At 40.3% G+C, this 21706-nt stretch overlaps 1 protein-coding gene across 1 annotated transcript in view; it reads left to right on the top strand.

The window, feature by feature from the left end:
* Window positions 1-20384, top strand: part of TBC1D22A (TBC1 domain family member 22A) — a 143075-nt gene extending 122691 nt beyond the window's left edge. The window contains exon 13 of the mRNA XM_048500777.1: window positions 16786-20384. Coding sequence (XP_048356734.1) covers window positions 16786-16914 — 129 coding nt within the window. The 3' untranslated portion in view covers window positions 16915-20384. The remainder of the gene's footprint in view (window positions 1-16785) is intronic.
* The last annotated feature ends 1322 nt before the right edge of the window (window positions 20385-21706 follow it).

The following is a 21706-nucleotide window of genomic DNA, read 5'->3' as shown; positions in this document are numbered from 1 at the left end:
TTTATGATGACATGGCCAAAATAAAAATGCTTTTATATTAATGCTGAATGCATCTTGACCAAAAAAATAGTTGTCTCAAATGGAAGATTATTTAATGGTGAAAGGTTTAGCTTTTCAGGCTATGGTGTCCTTTATTCCATCTGTTAAAACAAGTTTGCCTCTCCCCCAAAGTCTCTCCTTCCTTTTCCCCCAGGGCAATATTTTGCTAATCACCTTAGCAAGGCCATTTCCATTTCACAGTTTGTCCACATTGACCCCTCTGTGCTACATGTCCTTTGTTCATTCCAGCCAGATCTTTCTCAGGAGAGCCATTAATACAGATGTGATACCTCATCACCTAAGAAGATTTCTTGCATCAGTATTTTTTCTTTATGCAGCATCAGGTTTTCCCTCTTGAATAGAGAAGCCTCTTGTAGACACACTGTCACGCTGCTAGAACCTTGCGTTCCTTTCTAATATGACTAGAAAACTTGAATGCAGGGGTGATGTTATAGCTTTATGGTCCTGAACCTTTAAACAGTCAGTATACTAATCAGAGTGCTGCTTGAGGCTGCTGTTTATATGCTCAAACATCCCCATTAATTGAATTGTTCAATACTTGAACAATGAACAATAAAAGTTGCTGAGAGCCTGGTGAGAGCTTCCCTGCCCCACGGCCCGGGGAGCTTGAAAGGGGGTGGGGTGGGGGCAGCTCCCACTAGGCTCAGCGAGAGCTTCCCCACCTCCACTTATCCCAAAAGTCACTGGGCCACCAAGAGCCTGGTGAGGGTTTCCCTGCCCCGCAGCCCGTGGAGCTTCAGGGTGAGTGGAGGTGGGGAAGTTCTTGCCAAGCCTGGCAGGAGCTGCCCCCACTGGAGGCTGCACCTGCTCATCGCCTCCAATGGAGGTGGGGGGAGCCAGCCCAGCAGCAGCTGGTGTCAGGCTGGGAGCGCCCAGCAGGCTAGGAGCGCCCTCCACCTCTATTGGAGGCTGGGAGCAGGTATGGCCTCCAATAGAGGTGGGGCAGCAGCAGCCCGCACTGGGCTGGGAGCCTGCCATGAGCAAGGCCTTGTTTTTGTGCCCCCTCCTTTATCGGGGGTGGACCCCACAAAAGGCCTTGTCCTCGGGCACCATTTTATGCCAGAACGCTTCTGATTAAGGTATAATTATGAAATCTGACTTGTCTAGTTTAGTTTGTGTGTTAACATTGTTTCAGGTTGTTTCTTGAGGGACAAGGATATGAGTAAACTGTGGACACGTCTAGGGTTTATTAAATTTCCTTTCTAAACCTCTTGTATCATAAAAGCAGATATGTGTTAGAGCATCCCTGGCATTTTATGGTTAGTGAATGGGAAAGTATCAATTATATTTTATTCATATACAGATGTAATTTGGAACAGTCTTTTTTAAGTTTATACTTGGAAAACCTTTGATCACTTCATATGCTTATTTTGATTGAACATCAAAATAAATTGAACCTCATGTTAGCTATTTACTAAGACAATCATCCTCTAAAAAAAGAAATACATACATGTTCCAAAATGTCCAAGTTGGCATTAACCCCAGCCAGTAATAAAAGCAGTTTCTGAAAGTAAACTAGGTAGGCATTTACCATCCTCTACTATGGTAATGATAATTTGTACTGGCATACTGGGGGGAAATAAGAGCTACAATAAACATGGGTCTAACTTAAGAATTTCCCCCGAAGACCTGAAAATATTTAATTTGGCCTATACCATGAATTTAAAGCAGTTCATAGAATAAATTGAAAGCAGTTGCAGTGATTAAAAAGCATGAATTCACCAGGGAATTCTATATTGTAAAATAGAATACTGTGCAATAATTCAGTGTAGGCAAAAAAGGTTATTTTTCCCTGTGCAAACAGTTATTTGTGTCTATTGTCCAAGTTTCGTGCAACTGTAGATAGGCAGAAGTGAAATGCTGAATCCTATGTGCAGCTCATCAGTACATTTCTGGTGTTCAGTACATTCCTTAGTTCAGATCCTGTACAATTGCAGCAACATCTATAATTAAAAAAAACAGCCATGCTCAGCAGGTTGTGTGTAGTTTACCCCCTCCTTATGGCAGTATCTTTCCATGGATCTGTGCTAGAAATGACTACATAATGCCTGATGAGCACATTTCCCCATTCCAAACTAGGAGCGCTACGGCAAGATCTTCAAAGTATGAAGGCAGCAAAGAAATCCATTACCATATCCACAGAAGTACGTATGATAGCAAGATTTCATAGCTACCCATAGTGGCATAATTTTGAAAAATACTGATGGTCACAGAGGTTGCCTTATTTTCTCATGCTGATGTGTAAGAGTGGAGCCAGGTTTAAATAAAAGTTCAGCTGTTTCTCGTTATTTGATCATATCTAACCAGCTGTCCTTTCAAGCAGTAAAGGTCATTCTCCGTCTGTGCTCTAACTGTTCTGTAATCTATGAAGCATTTTTGTGCACACTTAGATATTATTCTGCAGCTGCACAGAACAGTAATAATGTGAGTTCCCTGTATTCCTTGGCAAATCCATGAACTGTGTGGCACTTCCAAGTCACTGTTCTAGGAGCAGACTTTCTTTATCAGTGTGTTCCCTCCCCTCCATGTTCCAGATTAATTAGGACCCACATTTTCTCTCCTGCTTTGTCTGCTTTCTCAGTGGGAATCAGCACAAGTCTGCAGTCGCTTGTGATCAGTCTCCTCAGTTGTTTTGAGAGGGATGAATGACTGAGGGAAAGCTTACTGAAGAGAAAGGTGTTTTTTTCCTCCCCTTGGAATGTTCCTGAGCTCCTGGCTATGTGGTATGGTGTGATGGGGGAATATGCCATACAGAAATGCTCTTAGAACACCTTTTTCCCAGAACATCTGATAGTACTGGCATATTCTTTCTAACTGACATTTGGAAGCACACCATTCTTACCTGTGTACTTGAAGGTAAATGTAATCCTCTATGCAAGTACCAGGTCATTACTGACCCCCTAGGGCAAAATCACATCATGTCATTTACTAGGTATAATGTATTTGTTGGGTGGATTGCCATTGCCTTCCCCAGTCATCTACACTTTACCCCCAGCAAGCTGGGTGTTCATTTAACTGACCTTAGAAGGTTGGAAGGCTGAAGTCAACCTTGAGCTGGCTACCTGAAATAGACTTCCCTCGGGATCAAACTCAGGTCATGAGCTGGGCTTTGACTGCAATAGTACTACAACTTACCACTGAGTGCCACAGGGCTCTGGCTTTTTCTTGGAAGCACATGACTCTTACCTCTGTATTTAGAGTGGTATAAGTACTGAATTATGTAGGGTGGTGAGAACCACAAAGGATTGCGAAGAGCTCCAAGCGGACCTTGATAAATTAGGTGAGTGGGCTCAGAAATGGCAAATGCAGTTCAATGTAGCAAAATGTAAAGTGATGCACATAGGGGCAAAAAATCCAAACTTCACATTGGCACATTGCTGCCACAGGGGCTTCAGTGCCATCAGTCACAGACCAGGAAATGAATTTAGTCGTCTTAGTTGATAGTCCCATGGGAATGTCAAATCAATGCATGGCAGCTGTGAAAAAGGCAAACCTCTATGCTAGGATCATTAGAAAAGGAATTGATAATAAAACTGCAAAGATTGTCATGCCCTTATATAAAGCAGTGGTGCGACCGCACTTGGAGTACTGTGTCCAGTTCTGGTCGCCGCATCTCAAAAAGGATATTGAGGAGATAGAAAAAGTGCAGAGAAGGGAAACAAGGATGATTGAGGGACTGGAGCACCTTCCCTATGAGGAGAGGCTGCAGCGTTTGGGACTCTTTAGTTTGGAGAGGAGGCGGCTGAGGGGGGATATGATTGAAGTCTACAAAATTATGCATGGGGTAGAAAATGTTGACAGAGAGAAATTTTTCTCTCTTTCTCACAATACTAGAACCAGTGGGCATTCATTGAAAATGCTGGGGGGAAGAATTAGGACTAATAAAAGGAAGCACTTCTTCACGCAACGTGTGATTGGTGTTTGGAATATGCTGCCACAGGAGGTGGTGATGGCCACTAACCTGGATAGCTTTAAAAGGGGCTTGGACAGATTTATGCAGGAGAAGTCGATTTATGGCTACCAATCTTTGATCCTCTTTGATCTGAGATTGCAATGCCTTAACAGACCAGGGTGATCGGGAGCAACAGCCGCAGAAGGCCATTGCGTTCACATCCTACATGTGAGCTCCCAAAGGCACCTGGTGGGCCACTGCGAGTAGCAGAGAGCTGGACTAGATGGACTTTGGTCTGATCCAGCTGGCTTGTTCTTATGTTCTTAACTTTTTAAGGAGCTATAAAGGTCTATTGGGAGCAGTCCTAGGCCTCTGGAAAAGATTCCAACATATACCCTGTAATTAAAGACAGGGTAGAGTGGGAGGGAACTAATCAATCTTCAATCATAGCAGAAGCTATAAATAGATATAGTAACCCATCACTTGACTGGAAAGCATACCAAGTGTTCTTTTGCTATGGGAGAGCAATTGGTACTTGCATAGTGGATTTCAAGGCAAGCAAAGGATTAAAATTGCCAGGAACTAATTCATAAAGAGATTTCTAACTATCTCTGAGACTCCCAAGCACAGAGGCATCTTGCTGGGTAAGATCAAGCAAGCAAAATGAGGCAGGTGGATTTCCTAGCTTCTTGGTCAAAGTGAACCTTAGCACCCCAGTTCTTCCCTTCTCGGGGGCCCTGGCTATCTCCTTCCTTTCTGCATGTGTCATGGAGCTGTCTCACCCTTCTTATTGGGAGGAAGTAAGTATGTGCCATGATTCACACAGAACCTTTGAAGACCACCAGTACTTCTGCTTCTCTGCAGTTGGAATAATTGAATGGCACTACCACACTCCATGTGAAAATGCAGAAGAATTACTGGCCACCAGCAAAGGTTAACTGAAAGGAGGCAAAATAAGGCCAGAGCAGTAGCTCATGCAGAGAGGTAGTGGGAAGTTTTCTTCATGGATGGATATTTGGGCTTTTAGCTAAACAGTTGCATCTCCATTTAGCTGAGGACTGTGACCGTTTCATTGGCTTTGGGGTTTGAATGTTTTCTCGAGCACTGTTGCTTGATGACCTCTTACCTAGAGGGGATAAGATCTCAAAGCCTGTTCTCAGGCACTGATTTGTATCCCCTTCCCTCTGCTATACACTGGGAAATGCTGTCTATAGCTAAACTATTAAAATGGTCAATCTTTTAGGATTCTTAGCTGTCATGTTGAAATTTTTTATTACTACATAAACATTGGTGAAGAGCCACTGCAAGAAATGCTAGAAAAATCAGATAACCCAGTGTTCCCAGTAAAGTGCAAAGTACACAGCTTTGCATCACTGGATTGGCTTCAAAAGGATAACTGTCTTTGGGAAGTCAGCTTTAACTCCAACAAGATTAATAGCTGTGGCTTTTCTCATAGTAAGATCCATGTCATTACAGGCGTCCTCCGTGAGAGAGAGATTAAACGTGCCATCCGTTGATAGAACGGCATCTTGTTGAAATCATAGATACGGATGCAGGGAAGCAAGTATCTGTTTTGTCCTGACACACGCTTTATCTTCTGTGTTTCTTTCCTTGTGTTGACGGCAATGGAAGCCCTATCATACAGCAATCTGAGAGCAGCACAGAGATAGCAGAATAGCAGCGTGAATTACCAGCATGACTCAGCAGGTGGACAGTTTTGGCTCGCCAGCTCGGTACTGCAGTCTTCCTATCTCTGTCAAATGTGCCTCATTTATTTCTGTAGTGTTATGTTTGGAGAGGTTCCAGCCATCCTAAATGCAGTGAATTCATGCTCCATTGACGATGCAGACATTGCTGCCTTATCTCCTTGCAGCCTTGTTATATATGTGCTACTGTTTCCCCTATGCTGGCATATCTCCTCACCAGTATGTAATGTATCACAAACTGCAGCACACTGTTAAAAAAAATTGACACTTCCCTTCCTTATTTTTGGAAAGGACCCACTGAGGGTTATTAAAAGACAGACACACATTGACTATTGAGCATCCAGCACTGCTTCCTTCTTAATAAAAACTGTTTTACATAGTATGAGTGCAGTATACCCAAATCTTTAAATGCATTGAAGCTTCTCTCTAGCAAAGCTCCTTTTCTTTAAGGAAAGCTATAATGTGGGCAAACTAGCAAAATCTAATTATTTAGAGAGCAATAAAATACCATGTTCCTGAAGTGGAAAACCGCCGAAGCATTTATATCCTTCAAGTAGTTTCATTCAGTCTGTGTTTAAAACAAAATGCAAGTACTCAATTCTTCTTCAGTCATACTCTGAGGTTTCCAGCAGTTGAGTACAAAAAGTGTTTACTATCCAAAGGTCAGAATATCTAAATGAGCTATTATTCTGGCTATTAGAATCAAGTATGGGACAGAATGACTACTCAATTTTTGTACGCAGCTGCTGGAAACCACAGAGTACAATAGAAGTAGCATTGGCTTCATATTTAGCAGTGTTAAACCAAATGCATTAAACAGCATTCTATGCATCATTTAGATTAGTCTGCAGCACTGGTGATTTAATGGCCCCCCTTATGGAAGGCGGGCTTGAAAGTCAGTCCATTGTTCAGGGAAAATATAAACACTGGGTGAGTGGGTGAGTTCAGGGAAGATATATACACTGGGTGAATTCAGGGAAGATATATACCAGTGATGGTGAACCTTTTCGAGACTGAGTGCCCAAACTGCAACCCAAAACCACTTATTTATCGCAAAGTGCCAACCCGGCAATTTAACTTGAATACTGAGGTTTTAGTTTAGGAAAAACAGTTGGCTCTGTGGCACGCATTACTCAGGAGTAAGCTTGGTGGTAGTCTGTGGCTTTGCTTTGAAGCAACCGTGCAATGCTTCGAACGGGTGGATCACAACCCTAGGAGGGGTTACTCAGAAGCAAGCCCCCCCCACGACAAACTCTGTATGCGCGTGCCCACAGAGAGGACTCTTAGTGCTACCTCTGGCACCCATGCCACAGGTTCGCCACCACTGATATATACACTGGGTGAAGATCCAGTGAAAATTTTCAACTAACAGGGAGGGGTGATGTTTAGTGGTTCTTTCCTCACACAGCAGACATCTGACTCTTCTCTCATGCCATTCCCAAATGTCCTCTGTCCCATAGGAATGTCATTTCTGGAGTTGTATTGTGCTGCAGCAGGTTTGGGGAAGCAGAGAAACTCTTCTTCACTGGTGGAAATTCATTTGGTTTGTAGAGATTTCATGTGGAAAGTAATCCCAGCATTTACACAATGATGTGTAAACTGATGAATTTGCCACTGTAACTAATTTCTATGCACAACGAGCTATCCTGCCTACCTGAAATATAAGCGATCTTTGTAGCAGATTTAATAAGCCCTGGTGAAGAGGGATATTGGTTTTGGAAGTATACTTTTTGTAAATCAGCAAGTCAAACTATACTTTTCTCTTATATCTGCCAATTATTCATTTTTGTAATATTTGCTTCTAAGTAAAATTTCAAAAGAAAATATCTTTTCCAAATATAAGTGTTGCTCAGTATTAATGAATTGTTATAGCAGTATGTGTCCTGTCTCTTATGAAAGTTCAGGTCAGGGGTCCCCAGCTCACTTCAGCAAGGGGTTAGTCCACACACACATTCTCCCCCTCCCCTTTTTGCAGGTAACCTTATTGAAGTGACAGGAAAAGAGCTTGTGAAGCTTTGATTCAAAATCACAGATTATTAAATAGATTATTAAAAGAGGATTTTGGATTGTGATTGACAGGAGAAGGAAAGTGAAGTGCTTTTGTCCCCTTCAAAGAAGTGCTTTTGTCCAGCTGAAATTGTCCCCTTCAAAGAATGTTGTGACAAATGCCCATATTTGGGAAGTGGTTTCCAGTGAGAGATGGCCCTGAAAGAGTTAAGTCCTGCCCAGTCCTGATTGGCTGGAGGAAATTGCCAGGGAGAAGAAAAGGAGGCAGCTGGAGTGCTGAGGGTTCTTTTTTCTTGGTTCGTGTTTGGACCAGGATCCAAAGCAGAGAGAGCAGATCAGGAAGGGAGATCTGTCGCTGCTTGTGTGTTCTGACAAGAAGTCAGATTGCTCTAGTCAGGCTGAGGAAGCTTGATAGAGTGTGAGGGAAAGCCCTGGGTTTGGTGGAAGGTGAATCCGCCACTCAGGGTGTTTGGCAGCCATGGCTGTCCAGGATTAGTGTCTGTCCAACTACAGTTCAAAGCCCAGTCAGGGAGAAGACCAGTCCATAAAGCAAGCAGTTAGGCCTTAACAGGGGACTGCAAAGGAAGGTGGCGAGTGTTGAGCCAGAGTCCTTCCAGTCTTAAGACGTGGGTGGTTGTGTGAACTAGAACGGGTGTGGATCAGAGAGAATCTAGTGTCTCTGTGTGTAACAACTAAAAGCTGAAACCTCTGTGAGAGAAAGCTGAAGTAAATTAGAACCTGTGTGTAGGAGAAAGCTTAAGAACCAGAACCTCTTTAAGAGAAGGAGTATAGTGGCCACCTGTGTGTGACCAAACGGAAAACTTTATTGTAACTGACTGAGTAACAGCTTCACAAGTAGAAGCTGTTTACTTTCTGTAATCAACAAGCGTTTAAAACCTCTCAAGTCAACTGAGAAGCCTTCAATTCTAGTAAAATAAACTTTACAAATTCTTTTTCACGTTACCTGAAGTTCCAGTCTACTTTTTCAGTGTGCCTACAAAGGGAGGTGTCTGTCAGCATTTGGGCCAACACACTCTCTTACAGAGTTTCCCCTCCATTTTTGTCAGAGGTTCCTTCTTTTATTTTACTGGGGAGAGTTGGAGTGAGGCAGACTCCAAAAAGGGAGTCTGAGCTTCCACACCCTGTTACAAATGTCATTCCCCCTCCCCCAGTATCTTTCCAAATCATGTCTCTAACCTGAAGATAAGAAACTTCTACCTTAAGATGAAATCAAGATAGATTTTAAAAAACCATTTGGTGGATGAATTTTGTATCGGGCTGAAGAGTATGCAGAATCCCTGTTTACGTAAGTCAGTGTGACGGGGACAATACAATAGAACGTGTTCTGTCATTTCCAACGTGATTGAGGAACATGGACAGGTCCTTTAAAGTGGCGTAATACAAAGGTATCTTCCACGTGTTATTGCAGTGGGGAGGATATTGAAACGGACCTGCATAAAAGCATGTCGTAAAACAGCGGACATGAGGTTAGAGAAATCATCTGGTAAGGCTCCTGAGGATGACTGGGATATCCCATAAATCTTTTTTTTTTCCACATCCAGAATTCTTTGTTTTAGTAAGGACAGTATTTGGGCCTGAGTGCAGTTCAACATGGGAGGTTTCATGAGTGTTTAATATAAAACAAGGAACTACTTCACACACTTGAATTTCTTAGGAAGAATCTTTTGGTTCCAGCCACATAGGGAAGTGATACAGGAGTATCCAGCATCTCAAGTTAAAAAGAACAGATAGTAGATTATGTGAATTATCTCTGCCTGAGGTCACAGAGTCAGATCAACATTGAACCAGATCAACCATTAACATTTTTATAGGGTAAGACAGCTTTGGTGTGATATGTTTGCCTATGACTAATGAACTAGGACTTGCTACTGAGAAAGAGGCCTGATATGATGTATGATGTATACAGAGAGTAGGAGTCCCCAATGTGTGATGCCCACAGGCACCATAGCGCCCACAAAACCTTCTCCTAGTGCCTGCCAAGTCTTTAGAAAGTGGGTGGGGCCCAATGTTCCCTGTAAGCTGCGCGGCGCACAGGTACTGTATTGGTTCCATTCAAGTTGGGTGGCCACCCAGCAGGGAGAGTTCTTGCTGGTGGCTCAGTTCTGCTCAGTGAGAATAAGCTTCCATACAGTGGTAAGGAAGCCTTAGATAGACTATTGGTGGAGCCAGATGGGGCTTTTGCCCAGAAAAGCTTCTGACGAGCCACTGGAAATTTGATTAGCTGTACAACTTATTAAAAAGATTTTTTCAGCAACAGCTTCCACTATAGCACAAGGTATTCAACAAAATCTTTTAAATATGTTAATTTTAGAGGGCATCTTATTAAACAGATCTTCTGACTAGAATGTTGAATAGTTACTATTAGAATTATGCATAATCTCACATCCTAACATTTTGTGGCTGGCTCCGCCCCCTGACGAAGTAATGTTGTTCTTGCTTCAGCCACTCTGTGTCAGAATTCCAAAGGTAGCCTCAGGTTGGGGTGTGTAAAAATTATCATATTACTAATAGAGAGGGAAATGGCATCAGTTCACTTAGCCACAAGCAAGCCAAGTCAGGAAGTCCGGGTTTGGTCACCCTTTCTTAATCATAAAAAAGCTCCTGATAAACTTCATCCTTTCCACAAAAGTGTTAACTTGATTTTTATATATTAGATATATGGTTTAAAGTAGTAACTTACAGAGACTGCAGAACAATGCACTTTCACTCCACTTTCATAATTGGTTGCAAGTGGATTTTGCTATGCCGCACAGCTACGAAGGGCATTGAAAGTGGATTGAAAGTGTATTATTCTGCATGTGCAGAAGGGGCCTGAGGGGATATTTAAGTAGAATTTCTCTTTTTCTTTACTTGTTGGGAGAATGACTGGTTTTAGCATGTGCTTTTAGACCTACTTGACTTGTACATGGATGGAATGGATAGGTGGCATTGTTATTCTTCTCTGAAAATGTTATGAAAATTTAAGACATTTCTTAAGTTGGATAGGGGTTAGATAAATCCACTGGTCCATAATTTTCTGTATGTTGAATTTCCCAGTATCATTCTGGGAAATTAAAAATATACATGCTTGGAGGGAAACATATTGTTACCAAGCCAACCCATAGTGGGTGGATGGGGACTCTACACAGTGTCTCTACACATCCTGCCAACCCTTGGGGTGTCTAGCAGTGCCTTATCAAAATGGGGAGCTCATTCTCTACACAGTCTAGTAAACCCACAAGGGCACAGAAAAACCTTGTCTGGACTTGCCTTCGCCAATATCCGCTTTGCAAATAGCCACCATAGCCTTCCTAAAAGGATTAAGAGAATACAATGCCTCTGCCTTGAAAGCTGTCCAGCACCAGACAATCCACCCCACGAAGACAAATAACTTGTATTTGGCCTAAGTGTTACTTCCAGTATTGTATTAACCCAATATTTCTTCCTCTGACTAATCTCTCTTTAACAGCCATCTCATTTACATTATGATTGTTATACAAACTATAATTTCATCTGTTTCCTCCCACCTTCAGGCATTCCGAAGCTTGGCCCATCAAGCTAATGCCTCAACCATTAGATTAACGGCCCAAACCGTTGAAGTTGATGTCTGTCTCTTGTCTTTCTCCGGAAAGGCAGGACTCCTGGGAGATTAAGGGCCACTCTGCATAACCCTGAGAGTGTCTTTTTCTCTATAAGAAGCCCCTTCTCCAAGTAGCTATTGTTCAGTATCTCTGGACTGTCTGTTGATATTGTTCCCAATGCGATGTTCTTCTGCCAGAGCTAAGTACAGGCCGTTCAGCTTTGTTCATCGGACCATTCTGCTCCAAGATCAGGTGACGATAGCACTTCCTCCCCCATTCCCTTCATTTATTCCAAACTTGTCTGCTCAACACTACTTACTTGATAGGACTGTGGAGAAATGGCTCCTTCCCCCCCCCCTTCCGTTTCCTTTTTCTTTCATCCTCTCCTTCTCCAACCAGGTACCAGAGATTTGGAGGATTTAGAAATCCCAGAGAAACATCAGGAAATGCTACCTGACCTAGGGGGAAATGATATCTTGACCCAGCCTGACCTGGTCAAAGGAGGGTGGGGTCTAGGATCTGATAAATTGAGGGGAAGAGAGGGGCGAGGGCTCTCTTGGCTCAGGTCTCTCTGGAGGGGAGCAGAGCTCTTGCCTGAACTGGGAAGGCGGCAGCCATTTCCTGGACCATGTGCTCAGCCAGGTAATGTGAGCTCTTTGCCAATGGCAACATTTTAAGCTTTAATGGGACCCAATTCCTGCTTTCTACCATCTTTAGCCAGGGTTATGTATTTTAGTGATAGGGAAAAAGAGGATTTAGTTTTTATCTCCCTTTTATTTTGTAACCCTTGCATAAGTCCTGGTGTGGTGCTAAAAACATATGAAGGTAATTCATTTCTCTTTTAATAAAATACTTTTTTAAAACCTTAGCTGTGGGAGGAAAGTTCTTCACAGTTACCACGTGATGCCCCACTTGTCTTGGACACATAGCTTATTTAAAACAGGAGGTAGAGGAAGGCTGAGCAGCTTTTCTCCTCCAGGGATCTCCAGTCTACCCTATGGAACCCAGGAGAGGGGAACCAAGGGGAAACTGAGGCAGGGGCCTCGTGCAGTTGGAAAGGAAGCTGGGAAATCCTGATCTTCCCCAGCAGGCAGTCCTCAAATGATCAGGTGTGGTGGCAGCATACCCAAAGAGAAAGTTAGCCCTCCCCAGGAAAAGTTGGTAACTCCTGGGGGTGTGCAGAGTGCGAAATAGGGCCTGCCAGCCAAAAGCAAGCCCGTTTCGCCACAGGACTATGTGTGTGTTCTGCTGCTTTGATTATTGAGTGCTTTTGCACCCTGTTATCACTAAATAAAATTGCTAAACTTTATTTGCTCCTGTGGATTGCTTGCAGAAGCCATACAAAGAGGCAACAAAGATCTCAAGCTTCCCTGACCTTTTGCTAAGCCTAGGGTCTGCTCTTGCTAATTCCTCCACTCTAAAAGGGACAGACTCCCGCATTTCTGGTAACAATATTATATAATTCTTCTGTTTACTCCAAATAAATGTGTATCACTTAAATATAAAACGCTTCCTTCACACGCAGGAAACCAGCCTCACTTGTGATGCTTAAGTCATTGAGATGACCTGCCCAACAGAATTGTCAGTAATTCATTGCTGCCACTGGAGATGCCTCCATCTGAAGAAAATTGTTTTCTTTCCATGTTTCTTTCTTCAGTAGAATCTGAATAACAAGGTCAATTATTGGCTTTATCACTGTGTAGCCTCCAGAGAAGATGAAAATCATACTTAACTACTAAATTCAATCAAAGTGGCTGATGAGAGGACAAATAGGAACCAAAAAAAAAGCTTTTGGAGTATGAAATGGATAATATGTGATGGGGTGACAGATGCCTTTCCTTTCAAACAAGCTGACAGGGAAAGAGAAGTAATTTTTGTCTTTCCTTTTTGTTTATTTCTAGTCCCCTAAGGTTCACAAATTGCTAGTGAATGTGGACTAAGTTAGCTTATGACAAAAAATTGTCACGCTGCTAAAACATGAGTGGAAAAGAAATGGAAATATAAGTGTGATTTTTTTTGTTATCAGTCTCCAAACAAATTAGATTTAAAATTCCTCCCTCATATGTCATATATTGTTGTGGGACCCTGGTTGACCCTTTTGTACATAAGACAAAAAGGATAGGTACTCTTCAGTTAGTTTATACAAACCACTCTGAAGCCTACAGATAATTTGCCCCAAATCAATTTTTGTGTAGAACATTTTTACTCCTGTTCCTGAAGTAAGTACCTTGGTGATCTTTCTCAAACAAAAGTGATTGGCACACTATCACAGCCCACACAGATATGTTGTATTTCCTAATTGCCAGTGTCCAAAATGTAATATTTACCAGTCAGTGCTGTTATGATTTAATTTCAGTCAAGGGCTTCAGCACCATTCCTGCTGTAGAACTATTTTTAAGAGTGATGTCTAAAAGAAGTTGTGAGAAGTGGCCATCTGATCATTCAGTGGTCCATTAGATATTATCCCAACCACATCCCAACCATATGGAAGTTGGCTTTCCATGATTGTCCCAGTGTGGCTGAGTAATTTCTAAAGAGACCCAATGTCTCTGTTTTGGCACAAACTGTTGTGCAGTGTCCTTGAATGCATAACAAAGGAAAAGATGTCACAGGGAAACCTGGCACAAAAAGTATATCACAGTTCAGATTGGCCCCATCTCACTATATCATATTTTTTACTTAACACCCAACCCCTTCTTTTTCACAATTTTCACCCTCTGCTATTGCAGCGGATAGTGCACGTACAGATGATGCCATGTTACCTAGTACATATGCAATCATTGCAACACAGTGTAGACAACTCAGATGAGTTGGACATTGGTACACATCCATTGCACAGTTCATTCCCAGGTTCAAGCTAATGCACATTCTACTTTGCAATTACCTTCTTGAATGCATAAGATGATGCTATTCAACTCTGAACTACTACAACAGATGTTAAAAGTCAGTGAAGCTTCCTTGTTCTCCCGTGTAACTGAAAATCTTTTTTTTTACTTGTGGCCTCCACTGTTGGCTTTTTCTCTTTTTTCATTACCCATTAATGTTGATCCTTTTTTTAGAAAGTTTCCTTTGATATGTCTGACAAAATTAAAGAAATCACAAACTCGACTCATGAACTGGTCTGTGTTGAGTGCTAGGAATGTTGATAATTCTCAAAATCTTTTCCTTCTAGTGGTTACAGACAATAGTAGAGAATATAGTGGCTGCCTATTATTTATTTTATTTATTATTAGATTTTTATACTGCCCTCCCCTGGAGGGCTCAGGGCGGTGTACAAATAAACATATACAGACAGGGGAAGGTTAAATAACCTTATGTTAAATAACCAGTATTTTTAGCTTTAAATCTTCTGCATGGAACTTAAGTAGAGATTCAGATATTCTGTAGATAGACTTCTATTAGATAAAATGGATTTCTGTTGCTTCGCTGTTCAAAATAGACTGAAGAGTCACCTACAGATTTGTTGCTTTATATGCAACATAATATTAAAAAGCTCTATTTGTTAGCTGTATTTTATGTATGTGATGGCATTCCTTTCCAATTCCCATGGATTGTTTTCATCTAAAAGAATTTTGAAATTAATTACATGGACACCATTTCCCCCTCTGTTATTGAAAGATTAATAGAAGATTGCTCTGTCAAAGTGTCATTTTCTCAGTTTCATCTTGTTGAGAACTGTCTGCTCTGCTTGACCAATCTCAGAAACTGGCAGTTGAGCCCTATGTAGCTATCACTTATTTTTTTTTCTATTATTAGAGGCTGGTTCTTATAGAACAACAAGATTTTTTTCAGACTAATAACAAAATTGTCTAAGAAATAAGCTATAAAATACTGCATTTACTGATTCACTTGGGCTGCGACTCAGAGAGCAGAGATCATTTTTCAGGAGAGAGGTAAAAAGGCACATACCTAGTCCTAGCTCAAAATTTTTTAAAATGTTTTTAAAAGTCTAAAAAGCACCACAGGTTTGCTGCATCAAAAGCAAAGCAAAACAAAACTTTTTTAAAGTAGCTGAATCAAATGAGATGGTCATAGAAAACTGGTTGTTAGGATGAATTTGATTTTCACTATAACATTATTAAACGATCACAGAATGTAAAAGAAAGGTTAAAATACGATAGCAAGGTTAAACATAAGATAACAATGTTCTTTTTATAGGCAGCTGGCTTGCAAAAAAAAAAAAAAAGGCCAGCTGCACTCAGGTGAAGGATACAACAACTAAAAAAATTAAATCCAACTCCTGAGTTTATTTAATAACAACTGACTGTTAAACCATTCAGCAGGTATGGAGAGGAACTGTTCATCTAAAATGAACAGGAGTTCATCAGCAGTACTGATTTATGGGAATTGCATTAGCATGTGTCTGGGATGCAACTGCAAATGAACTCCCCCTTGGCACATGGAAATGTGCCTCACCCACCCTTTCACATCTTACCATGTCATGACTCTGAAGATGCCAGCCATAGATGTGGGCAAAACGTTAAAAACAAAAACTACCAGATCACAGTCACACAACTCCGAAAACTCACAACAGTCAGATGCCATGTAACATTAAACAAGCTTATATTGCAGTAGCAGAGAATTAACATTTCCTAATTGCCATCACTATTGCTTCATAGATTATACAGTGAGCTCTAACATGCTCTGACAGATTCAGTGTGAGTTCTTTGCCAGCTCCATTCTAGATTTCTCTCAGCCCTTTTCAGATGACCCAGCTACAGGGTAAGCCAGGGTTCTGGGTTTTGCCCCAAGGGCAGGAGATGTCATCAAGGGGCAACCTTGTTGATAGCTTCAAATTTTACACTTCTGCTGTAACCTCAATAGAGCATGTGTTTGGACTTTTAAAATCCTCTAGGTCATTTTGGAATCTAGCAGGATTAATGAGCTTCCTTTGATGGACCATTTTAATCTGGCCTCTTCTTCTGAGGGATGTTGGAGCCACATACACAGTGGGCAGACCATGGTTCAGGGTGATTCTTCACCCCTGAAATGCGAAAGATTAGGTTCAAAGTCTTGAATGTGTTGGCCCTGTCTTGGTGTGGGAAAGACCCAAAAAAGCTATAAAATTCTATTGAGGTATCTTCTATTGAGGTATCTTCAGCATGAATGCTGGGTGTCTTCAGCACTACATCTGAGACCACCTCTCCCAATTTAGGCAAGGTGACCACTGAAAAAAATATTTGACCAGTAAACAAGTGGAATGTGTCATCTATTCGTGAGGTTCATACAATCACTGTATTGTGAGGATGGGGATGTTCATCTGACATTGGCAGTGGTGATCCTACTGTTATTCATTTACACAATTTGTATTCTGCCTTTCTAGCCTCTTCAGAGCCACATGATATTAAACTTTTCAGAAATGTCATAGTCAGATAACACATACACATTGTGAAGAACTTAGGCTGGAGTCACTCTGTAAGTAACCTGAACTTCCAATGGTTTGTCCATATCAGCGAAGCATATCTTAGTCCGTTTTTAAATTCATTGAGGCATTTGTGAATTTTTTTGTTCTGATTTCTCTCTTCTTTCTCTCCTTCAGGAACTCCTAATGTTTTTACAGAACTTGCCCACGATGCACTGGGGAAATGAAGATATCAGTGTTCTTCTTGCAGAGGCCTACAGGCTGAAGTTTGCATTTGCAGATGCCCCCAATCATTACAAAAGATGAAAGACCCGGAAACCACACACACAGATTATCTTGCTTGTTGTGGCATGGGATCCTTTTCTCATTATCTGATTGTGCTAACATGAATACGCACCTGTGTATTTAAATAAAATATTTATAGATCAATGAAAAACTAGGCAATGAGTGGATTACCAAAGAAGTGGACAAACCAAGCAATTAAGAAGCATGAGGTTGACCTCAGACTGGACGTTCTTGGTCAGTGTGGACAGGAATGATAGGTTTGCATTCAGTTTTGGTTTCGTTCAGCTCTCTGTTTCCTTTGGTAATTCTTTGAATGAAGAAAGTATTTTCTGTTCATTGGTATCTAATGATTCTTCTGTCTCAATGAGCCTTGTTTCCTTGTCCATTATATTCATTATTGTGACAGAAATATTGCTGGACTCTGATGACCTTGTCAGCTAATAAAAAGTATACAGTCTTACATAGAAAATGAGGCTGGGGCATGCCAGGCAGAAAGGCAAGGTGTGCTTTATTTTATTTTGAGAAGCAAAAATATTTAAATTCCTTTGATGTGAACTCTGTTGTGGTGAAGCCAAGTAGCACAGATTTTGTAACGCAACATGTAGAATTGGGAAAAAATGTACCTTGGTAACATTCAGAGGGGATAGCCCTGGTGTAACACAGAGTAGTGCAAATATTGTTTAATAAGTTATTTCACTTTAGAGTTGTTAAAACATACTGATTAAAATAAGAATTGATTCCTCCCTGAATTGACCTGATAATTGGAATGGGTTAAACGATTCAAATAATTTTTAGGATGTAGGCCTGTTATCTTGAGGCATAATCAGAGTCCTGGTTTACAGTTAAAAATATATTGAAATATGTTTTGCCTTATTTTGAGTGTCTGGCATGTTGGGAAAGCTTGACTGTATCTGCATCTTATTCTTAGTTTCTATCTTCAGACATAAACTGCATATGGAGGAGAAACAAAGAACCAGTTCCCAAGTGGATTGGATTTGTAGATCATTCATTTTAGTTTACAGCCAAGATGCTCTGCTCTCCCTCATAATCACTGAGCTAAAGAACACTGGTGGGAGTTAGAACATTATACTGTTAAAGTCTCTCCATTTCCCTCCACATTAGTATGGCTGGCTGATTAGTCAGCAGCCTCAGCTACTATAGATGATAGTTTATCTGGTACTTACCAGATCAACTAATCAAAACTATATATTTGATTCTTTAAAAAGTGTAATCCAGTAAGTGTGTTAGTGCACATTAATATGAGCTATATGTGAAGGTCACATGGAGAGGGGCTAATTTATCTGCTTCAACGTTTTGTGCTAATGTAAATTAAGAGGTTCAGCTGCCTTCAGAACAATGAACAAAATGTAGTGAACTGTTCCCTTCTCTCAGACTTTATTTATAAAATTTTCAGTCTATTATCTTACCGTAAGGGGGCATTTTATACAAAAGTGGAATCAAGTAGTGGAAAACTCTTCCTGAGCTGCAGGCTACAGTTGAAAGAATGTTCTTGCACATAGGTATCCAGTATTCCAGAGTGGATAAGCATTTGGTTGTGCAACTGCCCACCTTCTGCCTGATCTGAGGATAGTCCAGGACAAGTAAATTTACAATTTTTTGTTGTTCTGTTTGTGTACTCTTAACATATTTTGAGTGGTAAAACTTCTTTTCAGGAACTCCTCAAGGGTGCCTTTTTATTTTTAGGCCTCTCATCTTGGTTGTTCATGCCACCTTGCTGCCTGCCATATTTATGGATTCCAGAATGTTTGAGAACTGTAGGCGGCTTCTCTGCTTCCCACCCCTCCAAAATGAATTGGAAGGTTGACCTCAAGGACTGATGGATGCATGCAGCTAAGAATAGGCAATAAAGATTTCTCAGGTGTCTCGCTTTTTAACTCTGCTTTTAGATTGTCTTTAGATATTAACTATGAAACGTGGTCGAATCCCAAATTGGAATATTCATTTTTTTCAATACACAGTTGATAATGTAAATCGTTTAGAAACACAGAGTCTTGGCCTCCTTTGTGGGGATAATACTGTGTAGGAACTTTCAGGCAATGATAAGGTTCATCTGTTGGAACCTCACTACTTAGCTGATGTTCATACATCACTCCACCATGGAGCTGTGGAACGACATCACTGCTCCTGAGTTCCATGCGCTGATGTATTCTGCATGGCAACTTTGGCAGAGGGCAACTGTCATCAGCTCTCAACACTGTAGAGTTATTAGGCTCCAATAACATAAGAGAGATCAGATTAGCTTCATTTGGCATAGTTCAACAGTATCAATCCTGCAGTCCTCCTCTACTAATGTCAGAATGGATCCATGGTATCCAGTCCATATCTTTCTCAAATACTCGGATTTTAAGTTCAACATGTAATTTCCCTGCATCTGTGGTCTTTTAAGTTTACAGTGTCAAGTAGTGCCTAATGAAGCAACCTCCCATGACAAATGCATATATATAAAATACATACAGCTGAAACATACTATCAAATCTGTTAATGGGGTGAATTGTAATAATGTGAGAGAAACTTTAAATTGCAATTTACAGGGCATGGGGTTTCAACTTTTTTAATATGTCCTTTTTGCATAGGAATTTGAACAATGAGAAATGTAGAGCCATTTGCTTGGTTTGATGCTACTAGATGAGAAAATATGTGTGTGTTAAAAAGTATATTTAAAATTCCTCTTCAAGGTCCATTTGAATTGACTTATGTCTTCCAGGTTCCATTGGGATTTGTATTGCTTCCCTTGAAAAAATTAAGTATTGTTTATAAAATTGTACGGATGGGGTGGAAGGAGAAGATAGCGCATCAATAGATGAGGGTGCAGAGTTTCCTAAATGCATAAGTTGCATTTTTGTTTTACAAGAATAGGGTGTTTTACATACAATCCATATAATTTCATGCATACCTTTCCTACATATACATATTATGTATTCCCTAAATACTTTTTAAAAAATATATAGTTGTTACTTGATAATTTTGTATCTTGGCAAAGTGCCATCCCAACCAAATGTTACATGGAAAGAGAAACATGTCTGCCATTTTGATATCCATTTGTTATAACTAGAAACACTTTTAAAAAGGGATATCTGCTACAGATATTCTTATGAGTTGAAATATTTTTCAGCATAGAACTGTTGTAAGGACATCTAATTAATTAACCTGATTTGTAATTTCATGAGAATTCATAGGGAAGTCCTGAAGACAGTGTTATCTTACATGCAATATGAGATATTCTGTGTAACAAAAATGTACAGTGCAGATAACCAATTATATATATGGTATATGCTTAGAAATGTAAATAGCATGCAGTGTAATCAAATATGTAAATATAATATGGTGGAAAAATATCAGATTCTATACTGCAATCGTCTGTACATCTCAACTATGTTAACAAACTGGTTGCACTGCTCTTTAATTTCATATGGAGAAACCATAGAGTTATATTTTACTTGAAAACTATACAATAAAATGTAACTACTCAAGATTGTGGTTTTGTGTATGTAAATGTTGATGAGTAGAGTCTGGTTTTAAAGAAATAATCCTACATTTTGTATTTCAGTAATTAGATTTCGTAGATCATGTAAGTAGAAGGAATACTGTCTCAGTCATTAGAACAAAACAAGGATCTACATGCTGACTAATATGCAAATAGTATATGGCTAAATGGGACCTGAAGAAAGATGACCCTGTGTAAACAGCCTTTTGTGGTAATAACAGGTGATCAATAATTCAAAAGGAAGAATTTACTGAACTGTAACTCTGTTTCAATTCATGCTGTGTTATTTGATACATTAGTCATATGAATTCTTTTTTAAAGATTAAAAGGGGTGACAATTTAACATTGAATGCTCATTACAGTGGACCAGTGACTTGTCTAGCTGAGCATCAATACAAAGAAAGAGGACAAAGGTTCAGTAGAATATGGGGATCACTCCCAAAATTATTGAGCTGCAGCAGTACACAAAGTAATTCTGTCTTTTAAATTCATAGCATTCTGGAAAAAAGTTACAAAAGATATGTAAAATGGTATAGATGTTTGGCAAACATTTTTACATTACATCATTACTAGTATAGGAAGGCTTACCTACACAACTTGATGCAAACCTACAACATTTCTAAAACATGTCAATCACCTACTAAGATGTAGAGCACCTGAATCCAAAGATGTTTTCTTTTCAACTAAAAATGCTTTATATAAAAACCACAATAAGTTCATCCGCTCCTGTGTAAACCCTGCAGAGATGAATCCGTCAAGATATATGGGTTTGTCAAATTCTGGTGCGAAAATAATAGCATTAATCATTTGTTTGTGTCTCTTCCTGCATATGTTGATTTATTATTTCACTCTATAAGCCTTGTTTATTAGGAACTGGTATGTAGATAGCAAGAGTCTCTGTGTCTGAGATACTGGCAGTAGTCTTTCAATTTCAAATTATCTCATCCCCATTAACCATCAGGGTCACGTCAAGGAGATCCAAAGGAAACCAAGATTTGCTGGGGAGGCTTGTTCTCAAGAAGGCATTTTTTTCATTTTACATGGGAATCTCTGAAGAGCTTACTTTGACATATTTGTCTCATCTTAGTATTTATTTGGACTGACAATATATATGTACTAGCTGTTTAATTCTATGGTACTTGGAATGTCTTCAGAATACTGCTAGGAAACGACAAGGAGGAAGGTATCTTCAAAGACAGCTGGATGCCATATAAGTAATGAGATGTTGTAAACTGTTGATTGCCATTTCAAGGTATACATCATTTACTGATAGCAATAAGGATTTTTTGCACCATATTTGATTGGCAG

The sequence above is a fragment of the Sphaerodactylus townsendi genome, linkage group LG06 (assembly GCF_021028975.2).
Source record: "Sphaerodactylus townsendi isolate TG3544 linkage group LG06, MPM_Stown_v2.3, whole genome shotgun sequence".
NCBI classification, from domain to species: domain Eukaryota; kingdom Metazoa; phylum Chordata; class Lepidosauria; order Squamata; family Sphaerodactylidae; genus Sphaerodactylus; species Sphaerodactylus townsendi.
The sequence above is the reverse complement of the archived record's forward strand: the minus strand, read 5'-3'. Positions and strand labels throughout refer to the sequence as shown.